Source organism: Phycomyces blakesleeanus, assembly GCF_001638985.1.
Source record: "Phycomyces blakesleeanus NRRL 1555(-) unplaced genomic scaffold PHYBLscaffold_38, whole genome shotgun sequence".
NCBI lineage: Eukaryota > Fungi > Mucoromycota > Mucoromycetes > Mucorales > Phycomycetaceae > Phycomyces > Phycomyces blakesleeanus.
This window is the reverse complement of record NW_017265168.1, coordinates 210,882-226,750: the sequence shown is the minus strand read 5'-3', so window position 1 is coordinate 226,750 and position 15,869 is coordinate 210,882. Positions and strand designations below refer to the sequence as shown.

At 34.8% G+C, this 15,869-nt stretch overlaps 5 protein-coding genes across 5 annotated transcripts; 3 read left to right on the top strand and 2 right to left on the bottom strand.

Annotated features, from left to right (window-relative positions):
* Positions 1–196: 196 nt before the first annotated feature.
* Positions 197–890, top strand: PHYBLDRAFT_152738 (hypothetical protein; the record flags this gene model as incomplete). The annotated part of the gene is made up of 2 exons (XM_018432983.1): positions 197–573; positions 641–890. 2 exons carry the CDS (start codon positions 197–199, stop codon positions 888–890), a joined length of 627 nt encoding a protein of 208 aa, XP_018284211.1.
* A 1,009-nt stretch (positions 891–1,899) lies between these two features.
* On the bottom strand, positions 1,900–2,551 carry PHYBLDRAFT_70993 (hypothetical protein; the record flags this gene model as incomplete). The annotated part of the gene is made up of 3 exons (XM_018442384.1): positions 1,900–2,146; positions 2,244–2,309; positions 2,526–2,551. 3 exons carry the CDS (start codon positions 2,549–2,551, stop codon positions 1,900–1,902), a joined length of 339 nt encoding a protein of 112 aa, XP_018284210.1.
* Positions 2,552–3,831: 1,280 nt separating this feature from the next.
* PHYBLDRAFT_70994 (hypothetical protein) lies at positions 3,832–5,142 on the top strand (the record flags this gene model as incomplete). Its single annotated transcript, XM_018442385.1, has 4 exons — positions 3,832–4,257; positions 4,332–4,619; positions 4,708–4,899; positions 4,972–5,142. 4 exons carry the CDS (start codon positions 3,832–3,834, stop codon positions 5,140–5,142), a joined length of 1,077 nt encoding a protein of 358 aa, XP_018284209.1.
* Positions 5,143–5,261: 119 nt separating this feature from the next.
* Positions 5,262–8,403, bottom strand: PHYBLDRAFT_175464 (hypothetical protein; the record flags this gene model as incomplete). The annotated part of the gene is made up of 5 exons (XM_018437493.1): positions 5,262–6,583; positions 7,451–7,657; positions 7,835–8,002; positions 8,061–8,174; positions 8,352–8,403. 5 exons carry the CDS (start codon positions 8,401–8,403, stop codon positions 5,262–5,264), a joined length of 1,863 nt encoding a protein of 620 aa, XP_018284208.1.
* Positions 8,404–12,965: 4,562 nt separating this feature from the next.
* PHYBLDRAFT_175461 (hypothetical protein) lies at positions 12,966–15,830 on the top strand (the record flags this gene model as incomplete). Its single annotated transcript, XM_018437492.1, has 8 exons — positions 12,966–13,137; positions 13,206–13,702; positions 13,775–13,863; positions 13,939–13,992; positions 14,527–14,570; positions 14,642–14,647; positions 14,897–14,971; positions 15,559–15,830. 8 exons carry the CDS (start codon positions 12,966–12,968, stop codon positions 15,828–15,830), a joined length of 1,209 nt encoding a protein of 402 aa, XP_018284207.1.
* Between the last annotated feature and the right edge of the window lie 39 nt (positions 15,831–15,869).

Below are 15,869 nucleotides of genomic sequence, written 5' to 3'. Positions count from 1 at the left end.
TTCCTTCCTTCGGAAAGAAATTACAGAAGGAAGGATGAAACCTACAATTTTTGTGATGAACCAGCACATGCTGATTCATCTTGGTTATATGATGAGGGAGATGGGCCCACTGAGGGCATACAGTTGTCGTCCTATTGAACACACCATCAGTGCATATTGAGCTGCAATAGGGTCCCAGAAAGAAACAGGAAAAAACATGGAAAATATCCTGTTTTGCAAGGCTGGGATACACCATTGTCTTGGTGGTGAGGTTGTAACCAGAGGACCAAGGGACAGGAGGGCCAGCAACTTTGAGGCTGCAAGTAACGATGTTGCTGGTTCTCAGCTTTGGTCAAATCCGACCAGAAAAACTCTTGTTGCTGTGGCAAGCAAAACAGGTATGAACTACCATACTTTGGTCTGTTTTTTGGCAGATCTTTGGGGCCAAAATGTTGTGTCAATGGTTGAAGAAACCAACTGGGTCGTCTGTACCAGTAAGATGTGGAAGGATCAAGTGGTGTACAGAGTCCAGTCATCCTTCAACAGCACACATGTTCTAGCCAATGATCTTGTTGTGCTCAAACATCTGTGGGGGTAAGTTGTATGAGCTATATTTTATGTTGTTATAATATTAATCTTGTTCCAAATTTGTTTTTAAAAGGTATGGATTTGTTTGCAAGTTCTTCTCCTACTCTGTCTTAGGAGAAACCAGACTCTTTGCCATTGTTGACCATCTGTGTGGCATCCAGCACAATAATGAGGGAATGTTTCTAGTGTGGGAAAGTACTACAATTGGTGACAAGAAGGTGGTGGATGTGAAATCCATCAAGGGGATGGCTGGTCTCATTCATGATGTAAATGACGAGACCATTCGACATGTAGTGGAGGTTTCTCAAAGTCATTATCAATAATTTTTTCCCATTTATTGTTTTTCTTTTCTTTTTTTCTTTCTTTCTTTTCTTTCACATTACAAATATAACCTCTTTAATTTTTAAATATATCTTTATTCAAACTCATCAAGAAGTGTATTAGTATTGTTATTAAAGTACAATATTATATAAAAATGGATACGTATCCATATTCAAGGTATGAATAATCTATAGGATGTGTTTGTCGTTTTATCCAATTTTGTAAACTGATGCATGTCCAAATTTAAGCTGTGAGTAGTTTATTGGATGTGTTTGTCATTTTATCCAATTCACTACGGCGGGATGAATGGCAGTTGGACTGAAAGTAGGTACATAACTGCCATTTTTTTGGTCGAAACCCAATAAAATCTCCACCATTTGTTGTAAGGTGATAATGTCATTGATAGCAATTTAAATAAGTAACATGAAAAGACTTCTTTTGTTGCTGTACGATATTTTCAATACTGTAAAAAATGTTTGTAAGTTGTAATGACCACTTTGAGTATTGAAATATATGTTTTATTGAATATCAAAGATGTCAACAATTATTAAGATTAATAATTTCTGGAATGTGTGAACGAAATGGTAACATAACTGTCATTTTTTTATTTTTTAAACTACGTTCTTTTTTTTAGATATTCTTTTTATCTTGATGAATTGGCAATTTGATTTTATTTAAATCACGTAATAATGTATAGAACATATAGAGAATGAAGAGAAAAGCATAAGGTGTATAGAGAATAGAAAAAAACCAGAGTATATAAAGAAGAAAAGAAAGATGGGGCATATAGAGATTAAAAAAAACATAAGAAATAGAGAAAATTTAAAAAAAATATAAGATACAAGCAGGATATAAAAAATATAAAAGATATAAGGATATAGAGCATATAGAAAAATAAGATAAAAATAAAAAGGATTACAGAATGGAAAGATTGCCTTTAGTAATGCGCATGTTGTTGTTAAAGATATAATAGGGCGCAATTACATAAAACTGGTTTCCATTCGATAGGTATTAGATCAGACTAACTTGATGACAAATGTCATTTACACTTATAACTGCATAAGTTGGTTGCGTTTGGTGGCCTAGTGTATGGGTGCTTTGTGACCATTGTTTGACAATAGGTACTGATAAGTCATGGCCAGCCGCGTCATGTTCCTTCATAACTTTCATGAAAGCAAGAAAGTGTAGGAAGCCATAGAAATCTACATGCTGAAAGTAGAACTGTACTGTACCAATGAGCCACTGGGGAATTAGATTTCTACACATATGCAATAGTATGGGAAATTCTGAGTGACAGAATAATTAAATTCTGGAATTTGGCATTTATAGATTCCATTCGCAATATGTTATGTTACCTGTGAGTTGTCCATGTAACTTCTGAACTTATAATAATCCATATAGAGATGTAAGGTTCTTTTAAACTATTTAATCGCAGAGAGAATAATCAAATTATGGCATTTTTTTTGGATGTTACATTAAATTAAACTTGATTTGAAACAGAGATTCCAATAAAAAATCTATTTTTGATAGAAAACTGTCTACTGAAATAATGATATTCTATTGGATCATTTAACAGAAGAAACAGGATTTATGTATACTGTCTTCCGAATCTAAAGACTTTTATTGGACAATTATACACGACTAAACTATAGGATTCACACATGTCATACTACTGCAATACTTCTTGCACTTCATTTCAAATATTTTTATAGGGATTGTTTTGGAAAAATTGTTTTTATTTCAAAAAAAAAGCTTCTTGCTTATAATATGTACGGCTTGACAATATATAGTCTGATCTAATATATAGGCTACTACATAATTAATATAATAACAAACTTTTTCATATATTATAATATATAAATACTTCCAATACGATAGAATCCTAAAAAGAAATGCGTGTTTATGGTATTTCACTAGTAAGAGAAGGCTAAAAAATTATTCAATTATATTAGATTATATAAATATTTATTTTTCTTTAATTTAAATAGTATGATTACTTACCAGTACTTTCGTCAAAACCAGGCATAGTGCAAATTAACTGTTGTTCTGAAAGGTTTAATGAAACGCATTAGTAAAGATCATGGAATAAAGTTTGGCTTTATTACTTACCAAAGAAAACCGGTTTTCAAAGACAAGCCATTCAATCAGGTACATAAAAATGTTGGCAGTACTAACAGAGATAGAAAATAAACAAAATTAGATATAAGAATAAAATAAATAAATACATTATTCAGACTTACCAGATAACTTTCTGCTGTTGGTATGTCTTTATGATGAGCTGAGGAGTTAATGAGCTGAGGAGCTAATGAGCTGAGGAGCTGAGGAGCTGAGGAGAGAAAAAGAAAATAATTAATAAAGAAACACATACACAATAACCGCATTTTATCTTTTTGTTCTTGTCTATTAATCAACACGACAAAGACTTGTAATACTATCAGCAACGACAATAGTAATAAAAGAAAAAACATTAAGAATAAATATAATAATAGAATAATAAAAACAAATTGCTTACCAGGGTGTGAACTCAAATACATCAACCAGAATAAAATTAGATAAAGCAGAAAAGAAACAGGAAAAAAAGAAATAAGAAAAAAATAAAGAAAAAGAAGAAAAAAAAGTGGGCTTTCAAACAGAAGGCAGTTTAGATGAGAATTGACTCTAGTAAAATACAATAGTAATAAAATGAATAGTCCGAAATTATATTGTAGCACTAAGTTCTATGTTGAATATTAAAGAAATTGTTCAAGATTATAAAGGATTTTATAGAAAATAATATATAAACCCTTCCTTTTCTCAGCTATTTCATAAATCTACTTTACATCAACTTATTTTGTATGTATATCTTTGATTAAACAAAAATAAATATATTTCAACCCATACTTTTATTTTATTTTAATAATTTTTTAATGTATAAAACTTTAATAAAAATACAATAAAGAAAAAATGCCTTCCAATAGCAGCAGAAAAACAGACCGTAAAGGAAAAGGAAAAGCATCTGCAAGTATATCTACCTCTGCAAACCGTGTTTTGGCTGGCCGTGTTGCACCTCGAGAAATTGCCCCCAGTTTCTCATCTGCAACTATCCAAGATCAGCAATACGCGGAAATTGTCGAAATGTTTAACAAAGTAAACAACGGTATCAACGATGTCAAGGATGACATTGCTGCTGTCAATAGCAACATGTCAACCTTTAAAAACAGGATAGGCGTTGTTGTTGACACGTCTGGAAAGACACATACGGTATTTGCAGACTTTGCAACTGCCTATGCCAACGATCAGACTCGTATGGCTAGTCTAGGACCATCTCTGATGCCATCCTATGTCCCCCAGACCTCCCTCAGTGATGCCAAGGTTTCTGTTATTATCTCGGTAATTAATATTAATATATGTTAGTATCAACAACTTATTAAACAACCTGTATTTAAAAAATCTTTGCGGAAAAGTTGTGGGACTGGAAGTTCGAGTCTGACGACCTTGCTCTTGTTGCTGAGAACAAGAGTAAGAAGAAGTGGAACTTGAACGAGAAGATTAACCACCGCAATAACGTAGCTGTTATCAACTACTTGAAGAGCTACATTAGCGCCCAGACTCGTCTAGCTGGTACTCACCCATGGGTGATAAGTGATAAAATAAAGAACAGGTACAAGCACAGTCATCGTACTTTTCACGAGTCTCCTGAGCAGAAGGCCAAGAAAAACAGCAAGGGGAGAGCAAACAGTCGTACTCTTCAGGTTTGTATATACTATATAAAAAATTAATTGGTATATTACTACTTTCTCAAGCTACAATCTATATAACCAGATGTCTATCTGACGCAAGTCAACATACATGGACAACTGGGTAGCCATTGATGCTGCAATGGGATATAAGACTGGAAACCCTGTTGAGATGGCCTATCTCAAACTCTTTCAGAAGGATGCCATGTCTGATGGTGAGTTGGATATTGAGATTGTGGACAATCTTCCACAACGGTGTTTGCATGTGGCTCATCCCACTTGGAGAAGTGAAGAGGTAAATAATATTTAGAATAAATAAATAAGTTTTATAACAAGAAAAATAAAGAACTAATAAAAATAAATGCAGTTCAACAGATTGTTGACAATGGTTGATGACATTGATCGTACCCATCACGTGTCAAATGCAGGCGTGGGAACAAAGCCAAGAATGAACAGATATCTAGCAACATTGTTGCCTTGCTCTGTTCCTGCCACCCTGTCCCAGTCATTGCCTTGTTGGGCAATCAATGATGAATAAACATTTTCTTTTTTTACTATGTTCTGTTGTAGGGCCAAATAGTAATAATTGAAATTGAATTGATTAAAGAAAATAGTAATAATAGAGGATAAATATATAAGTAAGTGTGTGTATGAAAATTAATAGTAAATTTTTTTTGGTAAAGGAATCGCGAGTTTTTTGTTGACATTTTTTGTAGTTTTGTAATCTACTATTGCAACTGTTAGGAGAATCCGATGTACTGGCAGGATGATTTGAAAATCTTGCTTGTAGAATTCATTCTGTAACAACTCAACTCCTTCTAATTCTCTTGTTTTGTCCGAAGTGGATTTGAACCATTTGACAAATGCAAATACATGCTGACTACTATGGGGATTTCTGTATGTTAGAGAAGAAACAGTTGACCTAAAACTGTGAACAAAAAGGTACTGAATCTCTCCGACATATGCATGTTCCGACCCAGTTCGTTCAGTGAAATATGCTTGTATGTATGATTTGCAGCCATTTGTGCCATTGCACCCTTTGTAGCTTTGCCCAAGAAGATCAACAGACTTCACCATTTCGATCCAGTCATTGACGAAAGATGAGTCATCAATTACATCTTTGCAACTTGAGATCTGTGGATTCTTGTATGCAGCTTGATAGTATCCTACAAGACAATCATATTCATGTTTTGGCATAAATGATAATGGTCTTGTTTTCAATGGCAAGGCGGATGGTGGCAGGGGCTCATTTCCACGAATTGTCATTGAAAGATTCTGTGAAGCTTCAAGATATTCAGAAATTGAGAAAGAGTGAGAGACGTAGGTGTTGGTGTTGGTATTGGTGTTGTTGTTGTTGGTGGTGAACTTATCAAAAATTTCAAAACATGCAAGTGCATGCATAGATTTCAGAAGTCGACAAACAAAATCTCTCTTCCACGACTCTTTAATGAACTGTCTCATAAATGTTGATTCGAACCCGTTTCTTCGATTGGTTTTAATATTTTTCAGGACACTATTATACCTTTCAAAGCTGAAAAGCCAATAGCCATAGACAGGCCCAAAGTCAATCATTGTTTGGCATAAGTGCAGATGCAGGTGCATGTTGGGAGAGAGAAGGTCCAGGTCATACAATGTTTCACACCCTTTACAGAATTCTTCTACGCATTTGTGTCCTTTCTCAATGTCTTCTTCAGAAACACTAGGCTTGGTGAAGTATCTGCATGCGTTAACAAACTCTATCCAGTTCTTGAACTCTGGCAATGGCAACACATCTCTTAGAACCACAGGAGAGTACACAAGGTACCAAGACTTCCACTCATCAGCCTTCATATAGGGAAATCCCTTGGCAATCTTTGTCCCAAGTGACGTGTAATCAGGTGGCAACACTACCTTCTCAACAGCCTTTTGCATGGCAACGAGTTTTTTATTGTCAATTAATCCATCCGCAACCCATCTCTCCAGCATTCTTTTGGCAGTGCCTAAGAAAAGATTATGCATGAGATTGATGATTGTGCAGCAGACAATGTCAAAGTACTGAAGACGATGCAGTTCGGACCAGCAAACACCATGTGCAACTTCAAGACGCTGTCTCTCAGTTGGTTTGGTTGCATTTCTCCAGATCTCTGCATCCTTATGATTGTCATTCTTAGTGCGAAGAAGCCACTTTGAGAAATCGAATCCAGAATAATCAATGGAACTCGTTCCAGCCAACCTCGAAAATTGATGCTTACACTTGTGGTATGCATTTGTACTTGTATGGGACATGAACCCACATACTTTTCTTGCAGCAGGTATATCACAGGCAACCATGAGAAGGGCTGCTCAGATAGAAGTACCATTTGGACATTAGTGAGTCTTAATCTTAATACCTTTATACAGCTCCATCAACTCATTGACAAGTGGTTTCAGATAGTTATTTATGTCAGAAGTGCTCGCTTCTTTAGGCCCTGGCATTAACCCAACAAGAATTATGTTCTTCTTCTTAAACTGCTCACTGTGTGAAAGATCATTGATTGCAAGATATATGGCACTACAGGAGTAGATAACACCATCGAATGGCTGAAACCAGTCAATGTTCAGCATGAGTATGAGTGATCGCTCAGTATCAACAAAAGGTATACCATCTATGTCTACTATCTCATTCGACATCGCACCATTGTACACTTCAAACAAAGTGCTATCTATTTTCGGGCCGCAGTTCCATGAGTTGATCTTGTTTTCAAAATCTGGGCGTTGAAAAAACGTCTTTAGGACTTTCTTGACAGAGTGGAATACATATGTCTTTTTGAGTGCTTTTGACCCAGGACCAGACTTAAACAAGCTGTTGCCACACAAGGAGGTTTTACCAAAATTGGGTGATGTACAACACAAAGGGGCGGCTTCATTATCATATATGGCATGGCATTCGCTACATGCAACATACTTCTTGACACCACTTGTCAACGCTTCAAATCCGGCTGAATGTTTGAGGCCAGCAACACTCATGGGAAGGCGGAATGGGTCAAACAAAAACTGCAGGATCTTGTTGATTATGGCAATCAGGATTACAGCTCCTTCATCCACAACATATAATGAGACAAAAAGAGCAACCGAAATAACAATGAATCAGTGAATCAAATTCAATTCCAAGATTGATTCCAACAAAGAATCTTTAATTTGATTTTTTTTAAAGAACGTTGATTAACTCTCTATTTTCTAGAATATAATATTATCTAAAGCTGTGTACCTACCTTCATCATTGTCTATCTCAACATCGGATTCATCTTCATATTCTTCTTCTTCTTTGTAAGTGTCACTTGTATACTGGACATTATCTTCAGGGCCAAACACACAATCTGTTTCAGAGAAAGGTTGGTTTCTTGTCCGTATATCCAAAATGGTATTTGTGTCATTTAGGTCTACAAAAGCGGAATGTTAGACCCAAATAAATCAATGTAATAAAATAAGTTTTCTTACTTCTAAGCTCAGAATTCATTTCAACATCTTCCTGCTCAAATTCAAAACTATCTCCCTCTTGATTTACAGGCTCAGAAACAGTACTACTAAGTGTATTGCATGTGTCTTCATGGGCTACACATTTATTATTATTAGTGTTAGTACTATTATTATTATATAAAATAATAAAAAAGGAAATGATATAAAATAAAATAAAATATAGTAAAGTAAAGCAAATGTATTAAATATACGCGTTTGAACATGTGTAATATCATGATTATCTTTTTCTTGATGACGTTTAAATGTTATTACAGATAGAGCATTGACACTCTTTTCTAACAGTCGGTTTGCAAATAGGAGCCATTTTAAAATGAAAAGAAAGGTTTACAATAGTATTTAATAGTAAAGAAAGAGACTTCAAAGAAAACACACTTTTATTTTATTTGAGTTTGACGTTGCATTCTAATGCTACACAGCTGCCAGTAGCCAATAGAGTAGCTTAAAATACTATTCAAATACTTTGCTCACAAAAGTGAGCTGAACTACAATTTTACCTATTCTGTCTATCAGAACTTAGGTATACTTTACATATGCAAAATTGATCTGTTTTTGCAGTGGAGCCAGCTGTGAAAAATTACATTATGGTTGCTAAAATAAATAAATAAATAGAATGTAAGCAACTTTTGATTGTATATCGAAAAATATTATACTTACTTTCTATAGGGGCAAGTAAACATCACGTAATGGTTGCCACAGCTGGTCTTGTTTTTCTTTCTTTCGTTCATGCATGAGGAATATACAGTCGAGTCCATCCACAGACATGCAGCTACAACAACAACAGAGTCACCAAACTCATGGCCAGTCAAGCCTGTTGTTCTCCGGTAGTATTTCAATAAAGCTTCCTTCACACTAGGGCCGCCTACACCTTCCACCGAATCATCGTTCAAATTAACAAACTGATGAAACGGCTCCCACAACTGCGCACCACTAGGATCATTAGGAAGGTCCATGTAGCTCTCTCTTCCATATGGCTTTGGCCGAATGAGGTTGATTTCATCACAGATGCTGATTGCCGTGCTGGTATAATTGTGAATTGCAAATCGCTCGATGAGAAAACTGGCGTTTCGGCCACCCTTTGATTTGGACTTTATCAATTTCGAGAAGACGCCAATTACTCTCTCTATTGAGCGAGTGGAGTAGCATCGCAGGGGGCCTTGCTGCTTGATGATATAGGGTATATGGACCAGGTAATATTGCACTGGTCGGAAAACACTACGAGACAGGGTATTATTCTAGACTTGTTGGTATAAAAACGAGTGCCAGTGCTTGAAGTATCTATTATTAATATTTAAAAAATGGTAACAATCAGCTATTTGTAATGATAATATATGAGACGTATAATAACTTACGACTCCATCTCATCAAGCAATTCTGATGTCAACGTCCATTGCAAGGCAAGCGCGCAACCTTTCACGAGAGATAATAGAGCTGTTTTGACAGCCCTATTTGGTAAATAAGGCACGACCAAAGTGGGGACAAGGTATAAGAGAAAGTCAAGCCAGTCCACTGCGCGAGTACCATCGATCTTGGCAAATACGTTGTCAAAACTGCCTTGAAATGAGGTGGGTATATATTTTCGTGAGCTGGTGATACAGTTTCCAATTGTTACAAGGTCTGCTCTTGGTATATGAAAAGGGTATTCGGTGGTATTGAGGGTATTGTCTGGATGGGTATAATAAAATTTGGTTTCCTTTGTGAGGGTGATGGTAATCAGGTCATACACAAGCTTTCCAATCCCTCTTGCAATTAAATGAAGTTCATCTAATGCAAAAAATGATGATCCAGAGAAGGTTGAGAGTTGGGTATATATGCTCAGCTGGTATATGTTCTTCGACTATTACAAGCAGTTATTTAGTATGAAAAAAAGATGGCTAATTGAACATTTGTATACTTACAGGGTTGCCTACTTTGAAGTCTTCCAAAGGTCTTAACCGGGCGGAAATGTCATCAAAGTACATGCCATGCCGTCTGTTAGTAGGGCATTTGCCTTTGGTCTCACAAAAACGGCAACCAAATAAACTTGTATGGGAACCAATGTGGGCCATATCAGCTACAGCTGGAATATCGCCAGAAGCAAGCAGAAGATAGACCTTGGATCTGCAAAGCTCCACTCCATTGTGCTTGACAACCAAGCCATGTGCCTCAAGATCTCGCAATTCATTGATGATGGGTATAAGAAAGGAGTCCAAATGAGTTGGCTTCTTGGGGCCAGGCAAGATTGCCAGTTGCAAAAGGTATTTGTTGGTATATCTAAGTATTTTATTAGTAATTTTTTTTTAAAAAAAAATGTAATAATAATAATAAATAGTAATAAATTAATTAATTACCTGATGGATGGGTCTAGGTTGAATATTATGCAATGGATGATGGTATATGAGTTTTTGCCTTTCTTTTGATTGACAAGCCCATCGGTATAAAGCCCAATGGCAATATCATCGGGATTGGAGAACAGGCCCTGCTGCACCAACTGCTTGTAATTGTCACCATCAAAAATGTCGGTTAGCTGACCAGCTACAGATTCCTGGTTTGCTCTGTAACAGAGGAGTTCTCTTGTGGCTGGATCTGCCAACATTTGAGAAAGCATATCCCCAACTGACATAAGTTTCATACTGGCGGCTGGTGTCTGACTTTGATCGGGATCAGTCTTGTATCGCGGTTTGCTGCAGTCAAAACAAGATTCCTGGTCGTCATTAATGCCATACAATCGACAACCACTAGAGCAGACATCATACTCATGGCCCTTGACACTTGACTTTGACTTGAGCAAAGCATCAACAGTTTCGCCATGACTGATCTTAGCCCCAGGTTCTAAAAAAAACGATATCACTACATGTTAGTGATCTGGAATTAAAGTACAAGGTAACAGAAAATATAATATTTTACCCATCATTATATCGTCATGGTCTCGGATGACAGTGTTTATAAATTGAACAATGTCTCTATATGCTGCTCTAGCAATTCTATGCTGTAGCATCAATTGATACAGATGAATACTCATCAACTCGGCCTTGGTAAAAGTATTTGTACTGATTCGGCTGCTGTCGTAAATGTGAGCTTCACCCTCACTGTCCTCAAAATTACATGCGCACTTATATGAAATAGTATTATCAAGCTCCATAGACTCCATAGTATATTCTGTAATACATTATTTTGTAATTGGAAAATAAATAATACAATTACAGCTCTTTTCATTACCTGAATTGCTAACAGATTCATCTTCATTACTAGTATCATTTTCGTCATGGTACATGTCAACATCATCCAGAATAGACTGGTCAATTTCAGTCATTGTTGCTGAATCTCCTCTGTGAATTCTCTTGTGGTTTTGCAGCTTCTGGTAGCTATCAAAAAACAAGACACATTGATCACATTGGTATTGTTGTGTAGATATTCTATCTCTCTGCTGGCTGGCGTTGGAAGAAGACATATTGGTTGGGTTGGTACGTATGTAATATATAAAATAAAGCTGCGAAGAGGATTTTGGTGCTATTTATTAAATGTAAAAGACATCTTTATATACTCTTTATTTTTTAACCAAAATGCTTGCAGCTCTTTTTCTTTTTCTCTCTCATAATAATGATATAGCAATGATTACAGTAATGTCAATGCTAGGTGAAACACCTGTCAGTAAATAATTCCCGTGGTTGGAAAGATTCTTCTTCATTAATAATTATGATGTAAGTTAAAATACTTCTTGGTTGACAAGGGGGTACCATTAAAAGAGCACCGGTGAAACAGACACATACTCTTTACTTGTGAGTGATTAGATATTCTTTGGGCTTTATAAAGAGGTATATGTATATTTAGGATAATTAATGACCAAATAATTTATGTTTTTTTTTAAATAAATTATCAATTACTCTCTAATATCAAAGGCAAAGAAAAACAGCCTTCTAATAATTAACAGTTAAAAAAAAGTAGTACTGTCTAAACACATTGGTAGAAAAGTCATATTTATATTATCTGTGTTGTACTAATAATATTTTTGAGATAGTGAATATATATTTAGCTAATAGCATTATTTTCTTGTTTATGTATAAAACTTAAAGAAATAGATATAGATAATGAGGGCTATAGTCTGATACTCTTTTACTGACATCATCAAGATAAGCACTACTGATCGAAAGGGGTGTTAATTGAAAGTGCCGATGTGAGTTAAAGCACACCTTTTTCAAAAATGTATGGCTTCAGTCAAAAATGCCCCTTGGTAAATAATAGTAATGACAGTTAAAATTACTTTTATCATTGATGACAGCATCAATCAAAACGCGTTTTAGTTGATAATGGTAATAAGTATGATATGAACTTGAGTATCATAACATTTACTTTAATGTTGATAAAAAGGGGCTAATTAACTATATGATGTTCAGATGTTATATAGCTACTGTAGAGTATATTTAAAGTTATAATTTTAACTGGTACAGGGTTTTGTCATCGAGAACTTTAACCAAATTTCATGCTATATCTGCAATATGTATAGAGTTATATTATTATATCATATACTTTAAAACGTTTAATATGTAGACGGTGCAAAGTATGAACATTTATACATATAATATTGATTTAAAGTCTAATTCATTTTATCTTTATATTTCTTACAGTTTTGTTGTGTCGACACGAAAAGACTGTATCATGTTCACATGAGCTACTGCAGACAGGTGCAGACAGGTGCATACAAGTGCATAAGCATCCCTTCTTTTATATGTTTTGTTTGTACATCTGTCTGTATCTTTTTCATATAAATAGCTATCAATTGCTTGTAATAAATCGTTGCCTTTCTCAAACTCAAATCGCTCTTATTCTACTTGTCTAAACTATCACCTTTTCTTTTCAACTCACTGCTTATAGCTAAAAAAAAACTTAAACATGTCCGATATTAACACAACTCTCCTCAACTCAATTCAAAAGATTGAGGTTGATCTTGCTGAAATCAAGCAAGCATTGCGCGAGCTTCAAAGGCAATTCAGCAATCAATTTGCGCCAGCATTCAGTGCGGAAGATCTAACTACAATGCAACAAAGCATTATTGAGCAGAGTTGTAAGTCATATATATTCTGTGCTTAGATGTTTATTTACTTTATTAATATTGTCATACATTTTTTGTAGCTCTTGAGCGCATTGCTGAGTCTGTGAAAAGAGCCCAGCTCACAGAGTACCCTGATCAGCTCGGTAAGCAAGTAATCAATACTGGTGGCAAGTTCAAAGGAAAAAACGAAGCGCAAAAATACAATCTGTTGCTTCAGATTCTTCACGAGCAGGACTGGAAGGCGCGCTGCAAAGAAGTTCCACAAGGGCAGCCTTTGCCCCCATTAGTCCCTCTTTCAGACCATGATTTGACAGTAAAAAGACTGCATCTCAAAACATTAGGCCATACGGTAAAGCATGATATCATTGACAAAGACTATCCTGCGGCCTCAAAAGAATGGAAGAATATCCCAGAGAAAAACAGGGAATACTACATGATGCATTTGGAGAGGTTGGCGAAGAATGGTGGATTGCACATCCACCAATGTAAAAGAATGTGGTGTGCAAGAAGCCTTCTTCGGGAAAGCTTCAAGAGCGACAACCAGACGCACAAGAGAAGAATGGCAGAGAAGAACAAAGTAAGTTTATCAATTAACAAATCTATATATTGTAAACTTTAATTAACATCGTTTCCTTTTATTATGCTATAGACACAGCGAGACATAAGTGATTCTTTGCTTTCTTCTCCTGATATGTCAGAAACTGGTGATGTTGAGTCGCCCATAATGGCAGATGTGCTGTAAGTTACCATTGTTGCTTTTTCTCATGCGCTGTTAATACAAAACTAATATAAACTTCTTACTCTTTTATGTAGGTCTCCTCCACCCACAGCAAGTGTCGAGCCTGCTTGCAAGAGAAGCCGAAGATCGTAGTTTGGCTGCTGTGATTGGCCAAGTTTGATTTTTTTAGTCTGTCTTTAGTGCATTTTTTTTCTTATCTCGTCATTTTTCTTTTTATGTTTTTTATTCCTTTTTTCTTTCATGTAAAAAATTTATTGACCTCTTTCATATGATTGCTAATGTTGTGATTACAAGAATTTGAAGCTAATGTACAGCATCTACAATTCCGCTACATTCAAATATAAAAGGAAATAGTATATAGCCTTTTTTTTGGGGAAAAAATTAATAGTAATATTTTTGTACTAATATATTATACTTGGGAGTCATTCTATTATATGTAAGTATATTGAGTAGAATAAACACGTTAAGCTTTCTAACAAGATGCTCATTCCAGTTGTATGAATCAGATTCGAATTAGCTTCATGTTACATGACTTGAATCTTTGCTCAAGTTTTTCTTCTTCTATGATAACGACTTTCTATAGTGCTTATGTTTTATTGCTTTTCTTATATATAGATCTTAAATATTAATACATTCTTTAATATATATATATATATTCTTAGAGTAAATGCTTATTTTACTGAACAAGTAAGCATATTATATAAAGGTAAGCATTATAATAATATTATACCTATTTATTTATTTTAAGTTTTTTCTCTAATATTAGTATATTTGTAGAAATTGGTAAAAAATAATAAGTGCTATCTAAGATATATTAGAATACCCAAAGTATATGAAATACAATTTGAATAGTAGTGTTTTACTGCATACGTTTTGCAGTAGCTAAACAGAACCATTTTTTATTGCGAGTGGCTGATGGAATTGTTTTTTCATTATTACTATTATTATTATCATTTTCATTTAATAAAACATGCATTGAAATAAAGATTCAATTCAATTAAACCCGATTCAATATTGTATAATAAAAAACAGACCATTCTGTTAAAGCTGCAAAGGAAAAACAAGAGGTTGTGCTAGAATTGAAAGCAATAGAACAAAAGAAAGAATGTAATAGAGGAAAGGAAGGATGCTTGATTTTTTTTTTGAAAAATGGTAACAGTGCTTGTTTTGGCTTTTTACATAATAAATAATTGCCATTTTTTACTATGTAAAAAATGGTAACAGTGCCTGTTTTGGCCTTATACAGAGTCATAACTGCCATTTTTTATTAAGTAAAAAATGGCAGTTATGTTACCAAAGTGGTAACATGTTACCATTTTCTCCGCCGTAGTGGTTTCATCACTTTGAGCATGTATAAAAAACCAACTATCATCATTTCTTTATATTGTAAAAAACCTACAATTATCTCTTTGATAGTTTTTAAAGCATTTCTGCAGCCAATAAAAAAACCCAGTAAAAATAATAATATGGGACGCTAGCTCTTTATAGACCTCAAAATATAACACATAAAGAGGTAGACTCAATAGGAGTAAAGCGTAACTACAATATTTATTCAGTTTCCATAGTTTGCGGACTGACAATCGTTCTACATTGGGTTTTCGTGTACCCGTTATTATGATGATACGCATCAGCACCATAGATGATATTGTACCATTGCTCAAAATGATATATCACAAAAATTGTGATGATATCAGCTCAATCATCTACATTTTTGGTACATTTGATCCAGATGAAATTACCCTATTTTTCCAGTGCTATAAGTTGTACATCTGCTTTTATACAGCAATGTATTGACATCAATCAAACACTTCAGTATGCAAACCAAGATCTACTGACTATGCAACAGTATATGACTGAAGATGATGGTCAGACTTTGTTTGATGCATATCAATGCTCTCTACAAGTCTTTCAGTCTATAAAAAACAAATATGAAGTTCATCTTTACAGATCTCATACACAAGAATAAAATTATAACTATCTAGCTTTTTTCTCAAAGAAATGTTTT